Genomic DNA, 24,895 nt, shown 5'->3' with positions numbered 1-24,895 from the left:
TCATTCTTGGAGCGTTGTGGCCCAGTGGATAAGTCTTCTGACTTTAAAACAGAGGGTCGTGGGTTCGAATCCCAGCCATGGCGTAATTACCTTCAGCAAGAGATTCATCCACATTGTGCTACACTTGACCCAGGTGAGATGAATGGGAACCCGGTAGGTTTAATTCCTTGAATGCTTGAGCGCTGAAAGGCAGCTTGAGCTAAAGCCGGGGTAATACTAATAACAACGCGCCCCGGAATAGAATATTTCTAGATAAATGGCGCGACATAAATGCCTATTAATATTATTTAGTATTATTATTATTATTATAATTATTATCATTATCATTATTATTATTAATATAATTATTATTATTATCATTATTATCATTATTAATTATCATTATTATTATTATCATTATTATTAAAGGTAACAGACAGTAGCTCGAAATTGATAATTCTGAAGATCATTAACACAAAATAGCATATGTGGGACAGTGTGTTAGTATTACTTCAAAAATACCAGAGATTTTTCATGTAATTCTGTGCTTATTTCGCTCATTTCTCGGTAATAATGCATTTTCTTCCAGATCCATTTTGCACATATTTTTAATTTATACATACAAACACTTTGGTGATAATTTCATTGGATTCAGTTCGAACTCATATCACAAAATGTATTAAGTTAAATTGAAATTTATCTATTTATTCATTACTTCATATGTTGATCCAAATCAATTGCTATTCAAAATAGACCAGTAAAGGTTGAAAATGAATATGGAGAATTTTACATACCTCATTTTAATAATACAAGTATATTAGGCAACATAAACAAATATTTAAAAAATAAATAATTCCAAAACTAATCATCAGAATACATGCCGACGTAACACCTAAAAATACCAAAACTTTACAATTGAGCTTTCTAAAATTCATGAAGTTGATTTTCGTCTGGATAACATCATCAGTCTTCTCACTATCAAAAAATGTAAACATTCTCATAAGTTTTTCTCCAAACTACCTGTCCTACCCTCACCTTAAGTAGAAACCTGTCAATTATAGACAACAAGAGGTCGTAGGTGTGAAAAGATCACGAAATAAACGCTAACCTATATCCAATTATGATCGCAGGAATGCATGCTACTGCAAGAAAAATGACTAGGTATGCATGATTGTACAGTGCGTCCCACAAAGGTATCAAATAAAAGAGCAGATTTTCTTTTTTAAATTCAGATACCCCCTCCCCCTGCCAAATGAGTTTTTTTGTATCTTTTCTTCAAATTGTTTTTGCTCACTCATGCGTGAATGAGGAATGGTCTAAGTAATATCAGATGCAAGAGATTCTAAGCTTACTTTGGTAGGTCATTTGTCCATTGTATTTGTGATTAAGTTACGATAAATCATCGCTTAATCATGGTTTTGTTTTTCTGGGACGCACTGTATAGTGTTTTGTTATGAAAAAGTGGTTGTATCACCAATTGGATATGAATGCTGAAATTTTGCACCAGTAATCTTAACAATTTACCTTTCACCCTAACCTCTGTATACTATAGGGGAGACAAATGGCTGTAATTCTGGGTAACTTCAAAATAATATCATTAACAATGCAGCAGAAAAAAATTTTCAAGAAGCAAAATACAAAGAAAGGAAAGGTTATCATATCACTTTTCTCTAAAAAAATGTGGGCAAACTTGAGCAAAGAGGGGTACATGTACATGTTGCCCACCCACCTTCAACACATACTCATGAACAGTATACGTACAAATTACATAAGAGCAACAGGCTGTATGACAAGCTAAACTGCCCCTAAAATTCCCAAAAATTGAATGCTTGGGGCAACCATTGTTTCTGAAGTCGCCCCCAAGATCTGCCACAAAACATTATTCAAGAAAGTTTTGATACCGGTAATCAATTTACATCATGCAGTGCTTGGAATGATGAGAAATGCTTTAAACAGCATATTTTGCTTGTTGCTCCAAAATGTCAGCAATCTTGGCAATATGACGAAAAAAAATAATAAAAAGGTGCTATGTGCTCATGAGTGAGAAGTCAATGGAAAAGACAAGGGTATTTATCCAGTCATTATTTTGTCATCATATCATTTTTATTTGCCAAAACCTCAAAGACAAATTTTTCATAAGAAATTACACCCAAGGGTCTCTCCCACTTCCTGTTATAATCTAAAATAAAGTTTTTTATCATTTCTAGCACATTCAGACTTGGTAAATTCCATGCAAACCTGCACAAGACCTTGAATAGAGTTATACAACTATTTCTGCTAATGTGAATATGAACAAGAAATTGTCTGTTTTCACAATCATTTTTCCTCTTTTATGTGATGCAGCGAGAATACCATGAAATCACATGACGTTAAGGGGCTTTCATACCTTCTTGATCAGAGAAACGTGGTATTTTATCAGGAATTCTACCCAAATCAGAGAATACTAGAGGGTGATTCACAAAGATTAAATGTTGACGCGTACATGATATGCAATGCACAATCTTATTAATACCCGGTAGTGCGCGTCCTCTTGGTATGGTCTGACCATTTCGGTCATACCTTTCAAAACCTTTTGAAAACGGACAAGCAATAAGAAAGTATTTAAATGTCCTGATATGGCCCTGTCACGTTGCTCCATGCAAGCATTGCAGGTGAGTTGCTGGCAATCACCAGCAACAAGTTTTGGGCATGTTCAAAACTTTTCTGTGTGCAAATTCAACTTGCGTGCGCCCCTGTGGGCAACTGCGTGGGAGATACGTGCAGGATACTGTCAATGCGAGCGACCTGCGGGTAGCAAAAATTGTTACCCTCAATCACAAGCAAGGCTTGCAAGGAACAATGCGACCGGCCGTAAGTGTGGATTGACGCCTTACCAGAGGACGATATGCAAATCCTCTACACCAACTCAATGCTAAAACATTATATGACATTTTGCGGCGTGAATATTCCAAGAGTATCATTATTGTTCTTGTTGTTAAGTAAATAAATAAACTCAACTCAAACTCAGGTATTGTACTGTATTTTATTGGTATTCTTGTGACGCAGTGGGGTGTGAAAGTATATATTGTGATATTACCCAGCAGACTCATCCCACTTGACTTCAGGGTCAAGGGTAAACGTTTGATGGGAAAAACATTAGGAATATAAAGGCTCTGCCATCTTTTTTTCAGTTGAGAGTGTGGGTAAATAAAAGTTAGCAAAGTTGAGACAAAGTATATAATAATCATACTTGCTTATATAGAGTTTAACACTTACTTTATTAAAAGTCTCTAATCACTCTTCAGTAATGCAGTATAATTACCCTGGCTTCAGCAGAGCAGTTGTTACTCTGCGTTTCAAGGAATAAATTCCTGCCAAGTACCCATTTACCTCACCTAGGTTGAGTGCAACTCAAGGAGGACCAGTTCCTTGTTGAAGAAATTACGCCATGGCTGGGATTCGAACCCATGACCCTCTTTATCAAAGTCTGGAGACTAATCCACTGGGCCACAAAGCGTCGCTTTTACTGATTTCTGGCCATTATAATACTCTAGTGGCAAGAGCTTTGATGAAAATATTTATATGCCTTGTACATGTCCAATCTCTCTTCAAGGTCAATGTGTGCCAAAATTTCACAAACTAGTTAGATCTACGAGATTATGCAAGGCTATTAACCTGAATATTGCTTCTCTTACAACCACTTTCTTTTAATTTTCTTCGTCTTTTTCTTTTTAGGCATCATAACGGGAACAGATGCCACCAATGCCCTCTTCCTTTTGATCAAAGTTAAGACCACTTGAATCATTTTTCATTTTCTATTAGCCGTGGTGCCCTTAGAAAATGTCTTCTTTTTTTGCTGCCTACTTTTCACAACCAATTGGGTCCAGTAACACAAAGGCTGGTGATTGATCATACGCTTGATTTCTACGATTGATAGTACATTGTAGTCAATGCAATCAATTATAGAAAAATGTTCTCCAATCATTGCTAAGCATTGTGTTACGGGCCCGGGGCCCTTGCAAGTGCCTAAACCTGCAACATTGATTACGTTTGAACACTAGTTATGGGGATTATCCAAGGCTCTTTTTTTATTTTGAGGGCTCTTTTGAGCTTTTGGGGAGAAATCAACCCCGATGCCCCCCATTTCATTTTGTTCCCTGGTGCCATTTCCTATGTGAATTTACATACCTCATTACATGCCCTTTTAAAAGTAGCCGTGTGCCCTATGCTGACTGGCATACTTGGAAAAGTGCCCCTGTTCTTGCTTATTATTCTTTTTTGCCAGGGGGGGGAGCGGGGATAAAGCAAACTTACCAACCAAACCATCCACTTGTGTTCATGACAGGCTCCGAAACATCCAATAAAACCTAGGAGGGTGACAAACCCCCCTATGCCGATCATGGAATAGCCCAGTATTTTGAAGAGGGGGTCCTCGAATAGCGGTAGGAAGTCGGCCGTGCCTCGATCCACGCTCACCCATATCCCTATACCTAGTACTGCTACTCCTGTTAGCTGTGTGGACGGAGAAAGAAAGATGGAGAAGAAATGTTGCTAGTTGTACAACTATAAGACACTAATCGTATTTCAGTAATTTGTGGTACTACCCAAAAAACACTGGCCTGGGGAATTAGATGACAGTAAAAAATCTATAGAGGACATCCCCCCCCCCTTCCTGAGATAAAAGTGGCAAATGTGGAAAAGTGCCTTACCAAAAGTGCCAAATGATATCATGTGAAAGATCCAGTCACCACAGCTGGCAAGTTTAGGGGAGGGGATTGCTGGAAACTGCAAAATTCCACCCCACCCCCTCCGAATTATTACACTGCCTTTTTCATTGTGAAAATTTATGTATGCTAAATAGGTTCATTATTGCGGATTGAAATAATCGCTAGAGGGTATTCATTTGTCTCGCAATCTACTATGGTCAACAAGGAAATTTGTGATCACTCTCGCAAAAAGTGTTCACTGGCTTTCTAGGAAATTTGTGATCACTCTCGCAAAAAGTGTTCACTAGCTTACAAGTTCACGAGCTTTCGAGTGCCGCTGCAACTCTTTATCAAGTGACGAAAATTGTCCGATATCTTCCTTTATTTATACTAATCTCCAAGACCGTACGCACAAACGCGAGAACAATAGGTGGGCACTGATCCGTTGTGTGATTGGTCAGGAGTTATGCAAATAAGCCGGGGGTATATGCAAATACGCCGTGGGTCGGCAATATGCAAATGAGACCAAAATTGGCGGGCTCGCTAGATTCCCGTGGGCGGGGTTGACTAGCTGAGCGGTCCCTCGATTGGGGCCAGGAACGATCGGGTCGGCATGCACTGCCAGGTAAGGGGGTATTGTGCTGTCGGATGGTTCGCATCCAGATATCGGGGATGTCGATCCCGCTGTCTCTGTTGAAGTTGTTAGGACAAAGACGTATACTAATAGCCTCCTTAATCCTGCGTGTATACCAATGTCTTTCTTTGGCAATGCAATGTACACCCTCCCAATCTGGGTGGTGTTGCTTCTCCCAAGCATGTTCTGCCACCGCGGATGTGTCGGTTCGCTGTAACCGAACATCGCGCTTGTGTTCAGAAATGCGTTCAACTATCGGTCGGATTGTCTCTCCGATGTAAGACCCGTCACATCCCTGGCATGGAATGTTGCATACTACGCCATCACGTCTGTGATCAGGGATAGGGTCTTTGGGGCGTACAAGCTGTTTGCGTAAGGTGGTGTCCGAGCAGAAAACTGTTCGGATACCGTGACCTTCTAATCGGCTAGTCAACCCCGCCCACGGGAAACTAGCGAGCCTGCCAATTTTGGTCTCATTCAGGGTGACCAGATTTCACAAAATGAAATACGGGACAATCAACAATAAAGATCAACAAAGAAGGCTACACATAATGTTACACCTGTGAAATTTATAAAGAATTGGAAGGAAGGGTGAACGAAAGAATGAAGGAGAGAAAGAAAGACGAAAGAAAAGAGATGAATTGAGAAGAAAGAAAGAAAAAAAATAAGGGGAAAATGAAGGAAAATTTAAAAAGAATAATAAAAGTTAGAATAAAAGGATGAAAAAAAGAATAAAAGAGAGAAAAAAGAAAGGAATGGAAGAAGAATACATGTGTGAAAGACAAAATAAGGAGAGAAAGAAAAAGGAGGAGGAAAGAAAGAATGAAGGAAAGAAAAATGTTTCCTCCATTCTTTGAAAGAAAGAAACAAACAAAGAAAGAAAGAAAGAAAACAGTAAGGGATGAATTAAGGGAGGGAGAGAAAGAATGAGGGATAGAATTAGAAGGGAAAATAAAATAAAGAATGACAGAAAGGAGGAAAGAGAGGGAAGTGTGGAGGGAATGAAAACATAATGGGAGAAAGAATTAAAAGAAAAAGGAAAGGAAGGGAGGGGGAGAAAAGAGTTTTTACAAAGAAAGAATGAAGGAAATAAAAAAAGGGAAATTTGATAAAGACGGGTAAAAAAAAGGAGGAAAGAAAGAAAAATGAACAGAGAGAGAGAGAAAGGATCAGGGAAGTTCTTCAAACTTGTCAGGGGCAATAAAGGTCTACAAGCTCGTCGGGGGGGGGGGGCAAAAAGGTCTTTCAAGCTCGTCGGGGGGGGCAGAGATACGTCCTTTGCATGGGTTGTGGCTCGTCAGGGGGGCAGGCTGCCCCCCCGTAGGTACGCTAGTGGCAAGCAGGAAGGATAGAAAAGAGAGAAAGAGGAAAAAAGTTCAAACTTCAAACAAAAAATATCCAATCATCGAACAAAACTCATAATGATATTTGGTGTTTTTCAAATATATTTTTAAACCATTTAAAACATATTTTAGAAACGAATAAAAATTTCAAAGTGATTTTTTTTACTTGAAAATTAGATGAAACATCACGGCATCATACACAACAAGACTCAAAACGAAAGCTGAAACAACTAGATCTACATCTAGTTATGAAACTCAATAACTTGTTCCTCCGATTACCAATCTCCGATCTCCAAATCAGTAATCTGAGAACCTATAATATAATTATACAAATTTCCCGTCAATTTTGTGATTATTTTGGTATGTTTGGTGGAGAGAATCTGCTCCGATCCTACATGCCTAGCTCACTAGTAGCCTGTCACACCATAGATCTAGAGCTATACTATAGCTCCATGGGCACACGATGGCAGGAGGCCAGTTCGTTTGCGATGTATTGCATGGGTTAGCAAGAAAATCACCTCAAAACTTGCAAAAGTTTATTTATCGATTTTATTGTCTTAATTGTCTCTGGCTCTGCTTCGTCATCTGTTGACTATTTTGATGAAAATTCGTCACTTTTAAATACATCATTTTGTTCAATATTCTGAAATACGGGACAAATAGGCGTCCCGGGAAGGGTTTGTCGGGACGCCGGGACAAAGGAGCAAAATACGGGACAATCCCGGGAAATACGGGACGTCTGGTCACCCTGGTCTCATTTGCATATTGCCGACCCACGGCGTATTTGCATATACCCCCGGCTTATTTGCATAACTCCTAAACAATCACACAACGGATCAGTGCCCACCTATTGTTCTCGCATTTGTGCGTACGGTCTTGGAGATTAGTATAAATAGAGTACGATATCGGACAATTTTCGTCACTTTATAAAGAGTTGCAGCGGCACTCGAAAGCTCGTGAACTTGTAAGCTAGTGAACACTTTTTGCGAGTGTGATCATGAATTTCCTAGAAAGCCAGTGAACACTTTTTGCGAGAGTGATCACGAATTTCCTTGTTGACCATAGTAGATTGTGAGACAAATGAATACCCTCTAGCGATTGATTTATATATGATTCAAAATTTGAAAACTTGGTGATATGACACCTTTTCATATAACGGAAGAATGAATTACTTTCCTAAAAAATTGTTTGATTGCTTGTTAGCAACTGATTTTGGAGCCAAATTCTTTGATTGATTGCATTGATTGTGTATGATCCATCGAACAACTCATCTCAGCGATCGATCGATATGTTACAGAGCCCAGGGCACAGTCTTACAAAGAGTTGCGATCAATCCGATCAACCACAACTATGCAAAGCCAGCAATGTCAACATCTACCAAAAAAGCTCTAGATATGATGTATAATCATACATTTACTGTTGTCTTTTTACAGAGGACATTGTGCAAATTTCCCGTAGGAAAAATTATGCAATTGATGGATTTCCATATAGTTGAGCTTGATCGGAACTATCGTAACTCTTTGTAAGATGGGGCGCAGAACTTGAAAAGTACCTCTATATCTATGTTAAGTTTCATTCATTTCTTTATCATTGACAATTATGAAATTATCCAGTCGAAGAGGATGACAAAATATTGTGAGAAAAAGCAAAAAATCTGACCTACCCAAAAGACAAAATTGACTACAAATAGTACAATCTTAGCGAAGGTTCCACATGGTGTTGTCGACATGATGCAACTCTTCCTTTCTTGCTCAGCTGATTCAAATTGTTATTAAGACTCAGGCCTATACTGTCATCTGATTGGTCAGCACTTATGTTACAACCCCTCTGATTGGTCAATTTTTAAATATTCAAATATTCCAATGTGGTTTAATGGAAGTGTTTTCAGCCCCACTAAGGATTGAAATCCCTTCACAAGTATTTCACTCCAAGAGGTAGATCTGAACAAAGATCTTTCCACAAGCAGCACTGTGATTGGTCAAAAGTTTCAGCCTCTGATAATAGCCCCTTCCCGATTGGTCATCACATGGGCAAGCATTCAGCCTTTAAGATGGTAGCCTCCTCCTGATCGGTCAGCCTCTGTTAATTTTACGAATCAGGCGATGTCATCTAGTTCTTTTCATTCTTGTGGATTTTTTTTCTGATATTCTGCTTAAAACTAAAGAACCGTTCCTGCCGTCAGTCACGCATGATCGTTATCTGAGAGGACTTGTGACTTATTTCCTTATTATTCTTCCAGGTTTGAAGTTACGCAGGTAAATATCTGCAAGGGAGATAAAAGGGAAAGATCATGATTGATTTTTCAAGCAACTAATTGAACATTCATGAATATAAATGAAAATTACAGAAATAATATGCATGTAGGGTGATTAAGATATGTTACAATGTACACATCACTTTCTAATAATATCCCTGTTTATCTATTGTTCTCGTTGAAACTGTTCTATTGTATGAAAAATGGATTCGCTGAGTTATTTCCACTCCAATTTGTCTTTTTATATTCTTATCAAATCACTTGAATGCTCAATAATAACTACAAACTTGTTTTCAAGATAAAAATAAGTGTTTATGAATAAGTGAATTTATTTCACCAAAGAATATGGAGATGCACAAATAAAATTTTTAGGATGGTATTTTGAGTGATCTCATAATTTTAGATCATTTGTAAAATAAACAAATTCTTCTGGCACCTATCTAATAACTGTTGAGACAAAAAATATTGTGAATAATTCAAAATTTAGTTGATATTTTGTGCGATTACAGTTTTGGACGGCACCTCTGGCATATGTGACATCATTACCAATGAAAGAATTGTTTTCTAGTGCATCTAAAAAAATGATTTATGACGCTTTTACATTACCATAGCAAAACATGTCTGCAACAACGATCTTTTAAAAATGATTATGTCATCATTTCTGTTTTCCCTCAGCATGTAGTGTATTTACCCCCAATGATAGTCAACATAAGGTGGTTTCAGACCACCTCAAAGTTTGTCAGTTCCAGGTATTTTCGGACCAGAAAATACACCCATATCAGAAAATACCAGGTAATTTTTGCAGTGTGAAAGCAAATTACAGGAACTTTTAGCCAAGCGCAAAGTTGGACGCGGGCGCCATGGGTGGCTGCTGAGGTAGCGATATAGAATCGTGTGCCTTATCAGACCATACTGCGCATGCTCATGTACCTCTGTCGAGACTTTAAAAAATCTTCTAAAAACTTTTTCATTTAACTCTTAGCTTTTTATGTTCATGTACCTTGAGCACTCTACAGAGTGGATTTGGCGCTTCATAAGTCACATTATTATTAAGGAAGTTATCCCAAAGGGAATGTTTCAGGGTGGTATGAATGCAAGAATAATTAACAGGTATTTTTTTTAGCCTAAAAAAGTTCTCAAAATGTTGTAGGCAGTTTGAAACCACCTTACATCCGAAGAAAAATATTGGGGACATATCGGGGGAAATCTTAAATCACTCTCATATCCTGTTCCTGACACATGATTTCACACATGTTCGTACTTCACAAAAAAAAACTCTTGGAAACATCACAGAACACAATATCTACTACACTGTGGGCAAGAAATATGATATCGCATATTATCTCAAGATGACCTATATGAATAATTTAACAGTTCCTTTGACTCTGATTCATGTTGATACTACGTAAACATGCAATTTTTGACAAACACATTGAGATTTTATCTTGTCAACTTGCTTTCATCAGATTTTGCATTTATAAGGACACATTCGCACTAGTCTCTGCAAGCACAGATCCATATTTGACACTTAAACCAATGGAAGTACCATGCTTTTCACACCGCACTTTTTTTCCTTAACCCCGGGAAATTGGTGGGGCTAAGGGGGGTCTTAGCCCCACCAATTTCCTGGGTTAAGCTTAGCCCACTTCGTTTTCACACCACGTTTTTAATAGCAAAGTAGGCTAGCAAGGTACTATCTGGCCCTGCAAAAAAGCAGGGTTAGCCAGCTTATTGTGGTGCTAGAACCACAATTGCGGTGCTAAGAGATGCAGTGTGAAATGAAATTGGGCTAAGAAAAGTGGGGCTAAGCATTAGCCAATCACAGAAGTCAAAATTGCATGTTAATCGCACTCTGTATGGTAAAATCAGCAATATTCATGAGCTATGGGATAATCCAGTGTTAAGGCTTTAATCCCGGCTAAGCAAATAGTATGGGGGTTTAGAAAGACAGTGTGAATAAAAAAATAGTTTGGCGTTAAAAATAGTCCAGGGTAAAGGATAGTATGGGGCTAAGGAAATACAGTGTGAAAAGCATATCATGTGCTTTTCACACTGCACTTTTTTCCTTAACCCCAGGAAATTGGTAGGGCTAAGGGGGATGGGCTTTTTTGCAGGGCCAGATAGTACCGTACTATTTACAGAGTTAGCCCACTTTGCTTAAACACAGTGTGAAAACTAATATGCTTTTCACACTGCATTTTCTTAACCCCATACTATCTTTAACCCCACACTATCCTTAACCCCACAAAAAAGTGAAGTGTGAAAAGCATATATGAGGGAATAGCCGACTAACACTGCCAAATAAAGCATGTTTGAGAAACGTTATTGAAATGACCTGTTCATGGCATACATAAATGAGTCACTGTCTCAATTTTGGTCACAAGGAGAGACAAACATCTTTCAGGATTAAAGTGCAAAAATTACCCTCGTTTACAAACAACTGAAGATTAAAATTGCAGATAGGTTGGGTACAAAGAAGTCAAGAGAGCTATCGACCGGGAACACTGGAAATATTGACCACTGTAAAAAAAAAAATCCATAGTAATATGACATATACACTGTATAATGAGGCAATTCTTGATATATGATTAATGGTGGTGATTTTTTACCAGATTGCTAAGAAAGCATAAATGCTTGAGGACCAACGGCTTAAGGTACTTTCCGAGGGGTCTGGTAATGAGGATTAATGCTTACATACCAAGTGGGGATCGAAACCGGGTCTCTATAATCCGAAACCCACGCTGTAACGACTAAAGCAATCGCACCTCCCGGTTGAGAAATAAAGACAAACAACTGAAGTAACTTTGCCATTATTGTGTGAGTACTACGCTGGAAACCTTGATTGTGATTGGCTGCTGGGCCCCGTTACCGTGGTAGTTACAAAAGTAGTTATTTCAAATTTAGTAGCAACTCTTTGTGAAACAGGTCCCATGTGTATTGGCATTGGTGGATACAGGTAGGGTACATCGGCCCCCCCCCCCCTCCCCCCTTGAGAGGCACAAAAAATATTTTTTGGGGGGAATATGTCATGCATATCAAAGTGAGTAGCTTTTTTTATTTGCTTATAATTTTTTTTTTCCTGGAACAAAATGACCTTCATTATTAGGTAGTAAAGAAAGGGGATTTGTAATATTGATATATAAAAACATAAATGCTAGTATTCTCCCCCTTTAAATCATAATAAAAACATAATCCCAGCAAGATAGGGTTCAAGACCAAAAACAATCAAGCTATCACTGTCATAATGAAAATCAAACCTGAAAGCCATGTTCAAGATCAAAGTTCTTGTTCACACCATAAAAAAATTATGGTGTATCAGCGCAAGAATATTCACCTCATACTCCTTTCCCATCTAGCTCAAGGTTTTGATTGACCAAGAGATTATTATGGCAGGCTAAAATCTACCCACTGATCATCAAAAGTTTACAGCAAGTTATCAGATGGAATCATTTACAAAAGTTATGATCGATTTTGGACATAAAATGGAATATGAAATTTTGATTGCAATTTCCTTAAACTGTACAACATGTATAAAGTCAGAAATCCATGGCTATACCCACCAAATAAAATTTCCCCGCTTGCGAATAGGCCTAAACTTTCCAGAGTCTGAAAGACGGTAATGATGCTACGCAGAACAGCAGGGCTGATGACGCTTGGCATCCAAAGAATGCGTAGCCAACAGTACACCCCTGTGAGGTCTTGGGGTTGCCCCTTGTTAGTAACACACCAGTTACATCTTATTATTATTCTGGGTATGAACTTGACTTGATAGAGTAATTGACTGTTTGGTTTTAGACTTAAAGGCCCATACCCTGAACTCGAATTTAATTTAAACTCTAGAGTTCTGTACTGGCCACAAAGAAACTTTGTTAGTGCTGCCAATATGCTGTATGCCACGACAACACATCACTTGCAGCTTGGATCTTTATTATTATTTAGACTCTGGGAATGAACTTGGCTTGATTGAGTAATTGACTATTTGGTTTAGACTTAAAGACCTATACCCTGAACTCGTATTTAATATAAACTCTGGAGTCTAGTCCTGAGTTCTGTACTGCACAGAAACTTTGTTAGCGCTACCAATATGCTTTATGCCATGACAACACATCACTTGCATCTTGGATCATCGCTTGACAATTGACATTATAATCCAAAAGATGTGACTGGGTTGAATGTTAGTGCTCTGTTTACGATAATAACATTTTTGTGCGGCCGGAATAAAAACATCAAAAATATCAAACCTTCATGTCTCAAAATCAGTTGTTGCATTCAAGGTCATACTATCAAGCAACACAAGTTCCATGATAATTTCTTGGAAAGCTTTCTTGCAAATGATAATCAAAGTTAGGTTTCTCTTTTCACTTCACCTGACCTAGACACCGTTCTCAGTATTCCTGAAACAAGTTTACTGGAAACTAGTTTTAACTTTAAGTGTAGTGAGAACGGTCGAAGCAGTCTTGGAAGCGATCTTCCAAACCAGTTTGGAAAACCACCTCGCGATGTAGTTTTCAAGATCGCTTTGCCTCGTTAAACTGGTTTTGGCGTTAGTGAGAACACAACCGTTTTTCGGGAAGCGATCTTCGCAAACTTTGAGTGCGCTTCTCCACATGACAGATGTTGAATGCCTACACTTGGGTTTCGATTTTCATGCAAATTAAATGTGTCACCCCACTGAGAACATTTCCATAGCAACAAGATCTCTTTATGTGAAGTGATTTTGAAAACCACTTTTGTGTGATTGAGTTGGAACGCTGGCGAAGCAATCTTCCAATTTGGTTTCCTGAATCAGTTTCGGGCAAACTAGTTTTAGAAAGCGTAATGAGAACGGCCTCTTAATTTACAGAGGCCAAGATGGTCTACATGAATATGTCAGCAATTTCAGCAAACTAGCCGCAAATAATATCGCCTGAACTTCTGACCTCACAATTCTAAACGGAATCTCCCAGACACTGTTAATGATTGGAGCAACAAGCCCGGGGCACTGTGGGCTATTTGATTTCAAATTATTTACCTTTTGTTTACATCAAGGCCTTTCACGCCCTCTCCTGTGTTATGTCTGTGGCCAACGAGATTAACTGGGCAATGCTGGTTGAGTCTGATGGTTAATGACAGAAAAGCCCCCCAGGAGAAAATACAATTTGACTGGGAGTAAAGTTTTCATGTTGCAACTCAAAGTTAAAGGACAAGTTCACCCCAACAAAAATTGATTGAATAAAAAGAGAAAAATCCAACAAGCATAACACTGAAAATTGGATGTCAAACAAGAAAGTAATATGACATTTTAAAGTTTTGTTTCATTTTACAAAACAGTTATATGCACATCCTGGTCAGCATGCAAGTGAGGAGACTGATGACATCATCCACTCACTATTCCTTTTGTATTCTAATGTATGCAATATGAAAATTCTAATTTTCTCCTCATTGTAAAGTGAAACAACTATAATTAGTCCCTGAACATGTGGCATTAGCATTGTTTAATACTATATGGCAGGGGCCACGGAACGATTTCCGAAGTGGGGGGGGGGGCGCTGACCATGCAAAAAAGTCACAATCATATGGTCATTTTTGCATTTTGTACACGATTTTGGAAAAAAGTAGGGGACATCATCAGTCCACCTGATGAATATTCATAAAGACATGCCTAGAACAGTTTCAACTGAAAAACGCAAATCTTGAAAATTCAATAATTTTGTTATTGGTTATCCGATTTTGATCAAATTTTCAGCTATTTTCTCTGTGAATTTTACTCTATTTATTGAGATATAAATATCTCCAGCCTGGACCATCCCATTAATTATAATCTGTGCTTAAGGAACAACAGTATTCATCATTTCACAAATTGTCATCATCATTACAATAGAAATAGATTTAGCATTCTGGTATTTTTTTAAAACATAGAGAAAAGTAAAAGAACTACTCTAAATGCCAAGGATTTAAAATAAATCCAGATCGGCTGTGGATAGGGACCAGCCGAATATTAGATTTAGATTTAAACCTTGTTGATTTAAATATAAATCTTAAAGATTTTAATTTAAATCTTTTGTGGTTTAAAAGTTGATCCTTAAAGGTCAAGTCTACCCAAGAAAAATGTTGATTTGAATATAGAGAAAACTCAAATTAGCATAACGCTGAAAATTTCATCAAAATCGGATGTAAAATAAGAAAGTTATGGCATTGTAAAGTTTTGCTTTCACAAAACAGTAATATGCACAACTCAGTGTCATGCAAGTGAGACAGGTGATGATGTCCATCACTCACTATTTCTTTTGTTTTTTTGTTGTCTGAATTATACAATATTTCAGTTTTTACAGATTTGACATTAAGGACCAAGATTACTCAATCAAATAGTATTAAAAAATGCTAATTCCACATGTTCAGGGAGGAATTAATCGTTGTTTCATTTGACAATGAGGAGAAAATTAGAATATTTCATCTTTCATATAGGCCTAATAAAATAGTTAGTGGATGACGTTATCAGTCTCCTCATTTGCATACTGACCAGGATGTGCATATTACTGTTTTGTCTTATTTTCATGAAATTTTCAGTGTTTTTCTTGTTGGAATTTTCTCTTTTTATTCAAATCAACTTTTTGTTGGGGTGGACTTATAAAATGAAATCATAAATTCAGCTGGTCACTATTCACAACCAATCTCTATTTATTTTAAATCCTTGGAATTTAGAGTGTAGGTGGAAATTATTTGGAGCTATCACAATACATGCTTCTAGCACGAAAAAGCTTTCCATAGTAAACATGCAGCTGATGCAGGAGAACCTTGCCTCACGAAAAAGCGCTAAAATGCCTGTTTGCTCATCTGTCTCGTCGTTCGGCAGTCCATTTTTAGCTCAGCATATACACTCCATTATTTACACGGTGTCGGGTGTTAGTGGGTGCATGGATAAATTAACCCATATGGTGTGCATGTTTGGAGTATAAAGAGACTACTGATAGTGTATTTAATGGTGTCAAGTGTTGCAGATGTTTTCCAATTTTATAGCAAGTGGCATTGGGACACGATTCATTTTGTATTTTGGGCAGAAATCAGTCAAGATATTTTTGGAGGAAATATATATAGGAATATTTGAAGTTCCACTCGATTCAGTTCAGAAGTGCCCAATTCGGCAAACCTCTGTTCTCTTTGGCAGTTCAGCTGCTGCACTACTCTCAATCCTATTTAACCCCTTCTATAGATCTAATCTATACTTCTCCTCAATCTCTTCCTTTAAAAGTCTGTAAAATAAACAACCTCACCCCTGCCCTTCAACTAAGCATTTACTCAACATTAAATTATCCCCTTAACCCTTCCCCCTCTCAAACCCTCCTCTCGCCCCTTTTTCGTCTCCCCCTTCCAACTCACCTTTTATTCTACCCTCCCTCCACACATCCCACTCCTCCGATCCTGATTGCCTTGTAGTCTGCAAGCACAGACATAAATTTGACACTCATACCCCTTTCACGCTGCCGTCTTCATTTTTCTCCGCCTCACATTCCTCACTTCACCGGCGAAGAAAAAATGTACCCTTTCGCACTGACATTTCTCCCCCGGCGAAAGTCAACGGGCGATTGTAGAACAAACGAAAAAAAAATTGTAAACATTACTTCTTACCTATGACAAAAGGTATAAAAAAATTTAATTACAACATATTTTGGAAATATTACGAGAAAAACAAACAATATCACCTTGTTTTTATATTTTAGCGCATTTTTTATACATGTAAAAATTGCTTTTTAATAAATATTGTTAGTAAAAAAAAATTATGTTTGAGGGTATCTACTTGGCCAAAGCATTCAACTGAGCTTGCAACTATCGCGCACGGAATCTCGGTACAGGGGACTTCGGGATAGATAAAATTTACCTCTGACGTCATTAAAGAGAAGTTCTCCCGTTTGCTTTCATACTGGCCTTTTCACCGGCGAACTTCACCCGTGAAGGTCTCCTGTGTACTTTTCATACTGGACACTTACCCCTTCGCTGGCGAACTTCAACGGTGAAGTTCGCAGGTGAAAAGTGCAATATGAAAGGGGTATTAAAAAAATCATACCATGTCTACGATGAAGACTAGACTCCAGTCTTTTTCTGTGTATAAGCAGCCACAGAACATGAGTAAATTTAGTCTCATTCTTCAGACTCTGTATTATTCACTAAGGAAACACAAAGGCTAGAATTCACAAAGGTGGTTTTTAAAACCCTCGGTTGAACCCATGGTTTATGCAGATTTCCTGTATAAATTACGCTTAATATAGCGCGTATTGGGCGCGTGAATAAATAATGTACAATGCGGATGCACGCTTTTGTCACAGTGCGCCAAATTGATGCCTGATACCATGGTAGATACGCTATTTTATTAATGAGTCCACTATTTGAAGAGTGGACTCATTAATTCCAAACAGTGACACATGAGTAAAATAGCGTGGATAACCACGACAACAGGCATCATTTTGGCGCACTGTGACAAAAGCGCGCATCAGCATTGTACATTATTTAATATACATGGTAAATTATGCATAATTCATACAGGAAATCTGCATAAACCATGGAGTTAACCATGGGTTTTCAAAACCACCTTTGTGAATTCGGGCCAGTGGGTCTGTACCTGCAGACTAATCCTCCACCTTCCACCCCCACATCAGCCTCCCCCAAAAAAAATCCTTTTCCATAAATCCCTCTCCTCCACTCCCGATTTGCCTTGCACCCATTTTCTGCCTGCTCTACTCTACGTTCATATCTGATAAAGATCTAAACATTGGTGACAGGTTGTGTATACAACAATGTACTCAGACACCTGGCTATGGTGTTTTGCCTGAATCTATTCCAGGAACAACCAACCGTCTGTTCTCATCAAAATCTTTTTTATGAGGGTTCTCTCCAGTCTCATTTCTACATTTTTCTCTCTCTTCTTTCTACATTTGCTCTCTCTCTCTCTCTCCGTGATCTCTATACTCCTCTCTCTTCCTCCTTCACTCTCTTCCCCTCTCTTCTTGCCATGTCTTTATGTCTCTCTTGTGCACAATCACTTTATGCATACTTACATTATGTATTTGCATTTTTTTACTAATATCGTTACCATTACTTTCACTCATTCTTCCTTTCCGCACCCTCTACATGCCCCTATCCCCCCCCCCTTCGCACTGCCTTTCGTTCTCCCCTCTCCCTCCCCTCCTCCTCCCCTCCAGTACCCCTCTCCCCTTCCATGAAGTCTCCTCTACCTCACCCCATTCTCCTCACCTCTCCTCTCTCCCTTACCCCAACCTCTTCTCCCCTCCCTTCCCCTCCACCCCCCCCCTCCTCACCCTCCCTCTCCCTGTTCCTTGGAAGTCTCCTCCCCTCCCAAGGCCACTATCTTCTCTACCTCACCCCTGTCCCCTCCTCTCTCTTTCTATCCCACCCTCTTCTCCACCCCCCCCACCCATCCTCCTCTCCCCACTCATCAATGAATCAATAAATCATAGCCTTGTTGTGTGCTAAACTCAAACCAATCAGGAGTATAATTGCTCTTGAGATTATCCACCTTCTCTCTTCACTCAAGCACACTTATAAACGATGGCACTTAAACCATTTTCAGACGAGTGTTTCAACCATCATAATCCGCATACATTCGTAATTCCGCAGCTTCATTATTCCGAAGGTTCGGATATTCCGAAGGTTCGGATTTCCAAAGGTTCGTATTTCCGAAGGTTCATAATTCCAAAGGTTCGTGACTCTGAAAACGAAATGAGGTTCGTAATTCTGAAGGTTCATTAGTCCGAAAACAAAGTGAGGTTCGTAATTCCGATGGTTGGTTAATCCGAAAAAACGAAATGAGGTTCGTAACTCCAAAGGTTCATTAGTCCAAAAAGTAATGATTAACAAACTTTATTTCGTTTTCGGACTAACAAACCTTTGGAACATCAAAACTTATTTCGTTTTCGAATTATCGAACCTTTGCAATAACGCCACAAATGTTCGGATTAACGATTCCTTTTACGTTTTTGGATTAACAGACGTCGAGGTATAGGCAATTTACGTGTTTCGGAATAACGAACCTTCGGAATTACGAAGTGTAACCATATAATCATCCAATTTTTGCCGCTGTGAAAGAATATCAGCACACAATTACAATTCAAAATCAGGGATAAGAGGCATGTGGCGCATTCAAGTGACAATTATGTTCCTAGTGCAATTTGAATCAAGGTCATGTTAATTTTCTAGTGGAGCTTTCAATAAGAGGGCATCCCCTCCCCCCTTCTTATCATGGTTCTGAAATAGCTGGCAATGCAGTTGTGTTCATTTGGAATGTATGTATAGAACTCATTATACAAGTATTGGTTTATAACAGTCTACGGGTATTTTGAATTCTAATTAGTATGCAAAGATCATATGTGAACATGAATTGATTTTACAAAAGAAAACCACTTTTAAATTCAAGATATCAACATGTATCACAAATATGCCCACTCCTTCTGATTTAAAGGGATACTCCATGCTGAAAATGATTTCCTTCCATTTAGGAGAAAGCTTGGGGAAAGAGCAGAAAAGGAATCTGAATCTCTAATAGATTTCCCTCAAACCTTCACCAGCATTAATTTTTTTTCTGCCATTTTTACAAAACTTTTCGTCAGGGTGAACTTCCCCTTTGAGCTGTTGCTATTCAAATTGGCCACATGGCATATCGGCCTTTAAAACATCCTGAAAGTGACCATAACAAAACCCAACAGACATCAGCACACTGCACAGAAAATGTAAGACGACATCAATTGTTTTTATGGAATCTGTCGTAATTGGCCACCCGGGGACCCGCAACGATGCTACGACTGTGACCCAAATAACATAAGCCTACTGTTTATAATTTTGAGAGTACAATTTTTGAAGTGTCACAATTGAGCCAGGGTGATCGGTAAGTGAGAGATGATTATGCTCACAGCGGGCGGCGGGTGTGCGTGGTATTTTTTTATTTGAGATATTGCTCGCTTGGTTGGTTCGAAAAACACTGGAGAGATTAAAGGTAAATGCTAGTTTTGGTAACGATATCAAAATGAGTTCGTACAGAATCCAATGAAATGACCACTAAAGTGTCTGTTTGTATAAATAAAACGCATGTGCCAAAGGATTCTGGAAGAAATTGTGTAATTGCTGAGAAATCAGCAAATAAGCACGGGATTCGGGTAGGGCGTCGGGCCCGACGCCCTAAGCAATAATTATACATTGTCCCACGTGCGCTTATCTGTGTTGGGGATTTTCGGTGTGAACATTTTTCAGCGTAGATTTCAAGATTTCACAAAGTCCAGTTAATGTAACTGTACCAGATCTAGATCCTCGATGATATACTGGCAATTAAGCCTTGTTTTACAGACTTTCTCATGAAATCAGTGTTAACTGCAACTACTGGAATTTCTCTTTAAAAGTCGGCAACTGCATATTCATACCAGTAAATTCAAGGCTTAGGCTCTACAGTAATAATATGGACCATTTTATATAGCACAGCTACTATATGACCGGTTAATAACATACTCTACTGCACTTATTATATTACTAGCAATCCCCCAGCTGTGGCTGAGCCGCCATATAGGCGCTCAAGGATTCAGTCCAGGAATTTCTTTCTTAGTACCGGAAACCCATTCACCTTTACTTGGGTTTAGTAAAGCACAATGTGGGTCTTGCTGAAGGAAAACCCGCCATGGTTTGGAATGGAACCCATGTCCCACAGATTGAAAGACGAGAGTCGTTACCACTAGACCACAACGCCACCACACAATTAGGGGTAAACCACACTTTAAAAGGACCAAGGAATGAAAGCATCTTTAAAGGACAAGTTCACCCCAACAAAAAGTTGATTTTAATAAATAGAGAAAAAGCCAAGCATAACACTGAAAATCTCATTAAAATCGGATGTAAAATAAGTTTCGCTTCATTTCAATGAACAGTTACATGCACATTCTGGTCAGTGTGCAAATGAGGAGACTGATGACATCGTCCACTCACTATTTTTTGGTATTTTTATTACATGAAAAATGAATCATTCGAACTTTCTCCTCATCATCCTGTGAAACAAAGTTTTATTTCTCCCTGAACATGAGGAATTGCTGAACATTTTATGGTTAAGTTGGTCCTTATTGTCAAATCTGTAAAATCAAAATATTGTAAAATTCAAGCAATAAAAAAACAAAAGAAATATGAGTGAAGGACATCATCGATTCTCTCATTTGCATGTGACTAATAACTATTTTGTGAAAAATAGGTGAAACTTTATGTCATAACTTTCCTATTTAACATCCGATTTTGATGAAATTCTAAGCATTATGCTTGTCTGATTTTTCTTTCAACACTCGCGTCCTTTGGCAAGGCGTTTATCTACATTTGCCACTCTCGACCCAGGTTTACCTACATGGGTGCCTGGGTAGGAAGTAATCCTTGAATGCTTACGAACCTGATCAGGGTGACATGCTAAGGGTTAATGACCTCTATGACCTTTGACCTTTGCTAAAAAATATTTCATCAACACATATTTTCACTGAAATTGAAGATTTATATTCTCCCCCCTCCTCTCTCTTTTTTTTCTCTCTCGCTCTCTTTCACACACACATTCTCTGTCTGTCTGTCTCTCTCTCTGCCTCTCTCTCTCACACACACACTCACGCTCTCCTCTTGGATTATTGGGGCGGGGTAGCTGGGTGTGGAGGGAAGGTACATTTAATTAACACCCCAGTCTGGGTTCATGGTCCAGCGTAATGTACGACAGGCATATTTCACATTCCATTGTCAGAAGCTCGTCCTGATGAAGATGGAGTTCATACAGGCTCCCACATCCGCGTTGCCATAGCAACTGTCTCCTGCCCGGTGCAATGACGTAATTGCTGCGAGGGAACTTGACTTGTATGGGACAGCAGCTTAAAGGGAATGTTTTCGAGTTATACAGAGTGACTAACTGATAGATATAAGATCGGCCTAGTGGTGTATTAGAAATGCATATTTGGTTTGCATGACGAGACTGTCAAATATTTGAGCCTATTGCATGATGCGCTGAAATCTGAAAAAATTGTGTGATTCTTTTGAATCATCTGATACAAGTTTTCTATATTATATTTGAAATTTCATTTTTGCAAATATGTAGTCTACATATATGGTCTTTGCTATTAGTCATATTGATTCTCAGTGAACTACATTCAAGGTGTACTAATTTTTTCTGAAGGCTTTCTCTTGTTCCTGCACCAAGAGAGATGAATTGCCAATTCTTCCATTCAGCATATGGTCTACCTTCCTTTAGTCTAATGCCATTCCGCCCATCAACATGTTGTCCAACAGCCATTCGGTGATTTGGTCCAATAACCACAAGGTAAAATAATCACTTGGTATAATTATCAGCTCGTCTATGACCATTTTGTCTCATAACCACTTGGTCTGGTACCCATTTTATTTCAATTCATTTCGCCCGATTAACAATTAGTCTGATTAGACCAAATGGAAAATGGCTATTGGACCAACTGGTTATTAGGTGAAAATGCAGAGATGCCAAGTTCAAAAAAATGTTATGCGTGAGATTTTCATGACTCGGCGTCTCTGCGCGCGCGCGGCCAGTACTTACACTCGTACGTTGCCAAAAGGCGTGCGCGCAACGCGCGCGCATGAGATATGGGCTTCATCATGATATCGATCCATACTACAAAACCATGCGATGCACGCACGCGATTCATCGTATCACGTAGTAGCTGTGCGCTGACCATGCTGACTGCACTCTCGATTCGTCTCGCGTGCCGGGCTAGACGCGAAGGCGGCCGGCCAGTCGTATAATCTAGCGAATAATGCTACTTTTTCTCTATTTTTTCTGTCGGGTCCCAATGCGTGAGAAAAATCGGTGCCATGCGTGAGATCGTGAGACGGACCCTGAATGCGTGAGTCTCACGCACAATGCGTGAGACTTGGTAGCTCTGTAAATGGTGAGTGGACAAAAGGACAATTAGACCAAGTGGACAGTGGATGAACTACATGTAATGGTAGACCAAATGATAAGAGACAAGTTAGGAATTGGATGAGTTGACATTTGACCAATAGGAAATAAACCTGAGAAAGAGAGAGAGGCTGGGTCATTCTTGCAGTGCAATGGGCCGTGAAAATATACAAACATCTTGAATCTCATAGTAAACAAACTACCAACTTGATGATGGGGGCTTGGAAAAGGAAATTGATAACACACAAAAAAAGAACAAAAATACAAATTTAGGTTCATGGAATTTTCACAGAGTTCACTACTTTTTAGGGCTACTGAATATTTTGTAGTCATGGAGATTACATAAATCTTGATATTCCAGGGAATAATTTTGCTTGAGTATCAAATTTGATTAGCATATTTGGTCATAATAGAAAAGTCCTCAACCTCTTCTGTACAGTCCAATGCAAGAATATGCTACACAAAGACTTGTTGTGTAGCAGTCCATATTGTGGAGCAAATTGCGATGCAATACCAGAAAGATTATTCCGATATTCTCCAATGAATAGGAGAATCAAAGTTGCTTGCATCATTGTACTGTATGAATTTATAATCATGAAATAATATACATGTAGGCCTATTATGAAAAAGCAACGCCTGTCTCCTTGGACATGTTGCAGGAACTTGCCTCCAACACAACTGCAAACAAAACATCAATCACAAGTCAGTCAGACTCTAATTCCTTTTTTTTATTGACTGAACAAGTTGCTATCAATTTGTTTGAATTCTGTTTTTTATTAAAGCATATCCAATCTCTCCCTACAAGCTCCTAGACGAGTAAGAGTCTGGCAAAATTCTTAGAAGAAGAAATTAGACCAAACGCTCTCACATCTGTTTGTACTACGTTTTTAAATAATCAGTAAGGTAGACCGATCAATTCCTCACAAGACAGAAACATTTTAACCAACCTAATAAATTGGTTAAAATATGAAGCTATGAACTGTTGGTTTAACCAAAACTGCATGCAAAATGATTTTGTAGTGGTGCTGTGGCTCAGTGGGTAAGTCTCCGGACTTTGAACCACAAGGTTTGGGGTTCAAATCCCACAGCAGCACTTGTGTCCTTTAGCAAGCATTTATCCACATTTGCCACACAGGTGTAGTAATTTGAGTTCAAGATTTTCTTTCTATATTAATATAAAAGCATAATCTACATTAAAAATTTCACAATCATCCTACAAAAAAAAAATTATCACATATTTCATAATTGCCTACAAAAATCAATTTGGGGGTATTTTTTATTGTGGTAGTGGTGATGGTGGTAGCGATGCACTACTCAGCTGGACCAAACAAGTTCACTGTGTCCTAAAAATCTAGCTCAGTCCCACCTAATCAATTTTGTGTCTTGTTTCTGGTTGATGATAGACATGTTCAAGAATTCTGACCTTTCAATTATAATACCAAGCTTATTATCTCATCAAAACAGAAATGAGGCTATCAAACTGACGGGTAGTTAATATCCTCGACATCAAATGGGACAGGGCAAAACTCCCTTGCTTAATTTAAAAGCATGGACCTCAGAGGAAAGTCACCAGCTAGATTTGAAGAAGCTTTAGCAACTGGTGAGCAGATCTGTGAAAAATGTGTGGCCATTTTGAAGCTGTTTCATGTACAATTATGCCAAATGGAGAAATCTAGATGGACAAAATTAATTGTTGGCTCTTTTTTTTTGAAATTTTCAATATGGGATCAAAAAATGACTAAAAAAATGGAATACAATACAGCTACAAAAATCGAAAAGGAGTAGTGAGCTTGTAATCTTGCAGCCTAGGTTCAAAGGTCGACGTTTTTTTATTGATAATTGTAATACGAGTAGCAAATACATTTGATACCAGGCTAGGTCCTACCTTGCATTTACGGATGTCAGAATTGAAAATCATTGCAATTTATCTCAAAATTTTGCAAGTTTAACTTTCACCTCTTTATATCATCTGCCAAAAACAATATTTCAAGGATACTTTTTAGTTATTTTGCTTTATATTATTTCATATTTATACTGCAAAGTGCCTGTTAAGTTTATATGAAAATCTGTTTTACAAAG

The 24,895-nt window shown here is 38.5% G+C and overlaps 1 protein-coding gene across 2 annotated transcripts in view; it reads right to left on the bottom strand.

Annotated features, from left to right (window-relative positions):
* LOC121421046 (tetraspanin-6-like) overlaps nucleotides 1–24,895 on the bottom strand; it is a 71,793-nt gene that overhangs the window by 19,623 nt on the left and 27,275 nt on the right. For both annotated transcript variants that reach the window (XM_041615644.1, XM_041615645.1), the window contains exons 3-4: nucleotides 8,305–8,904; nucleotides 4,273–4,470 (exon numbers count right to left, since the gene is read on the bottom strand). In XM_041615644.1, coding sequence (XP_041471578.1) covers nucleotides 4,273–4,470; nucleotides 8,305–8,370 — 264 coding nt within the window. In that variant the 5' untranslated portion in view covers nucleotides 8,371–8,904. The remainder of the gene's footprint in view (nucleotides 1–4,272; nucleotides 4,471–8,304; nucleotides 8,905–24,895) is intronic.

The sequence above is a fragment of the Lytechinus variegatus genome, chromosome 9 (assembly GCF_018143015.1).
Source record: "Lytechinus variegatus isolate NC3 chromosome 9, Lvar_3.0, whole genome shotgun sequence".
Lineage (NCBI taxonomy): Eukaryota > Metazoa > Echinodermata > Echinoidea > Temnopleuroida > Toxopneustidae > Lytechinus > Lytechinus variegatus.
The sequence above is the reverse complement of the archived record's forward strand: the minus strand, read 5'-3'. Positions and strand labels throughout refer to the sequence as shown.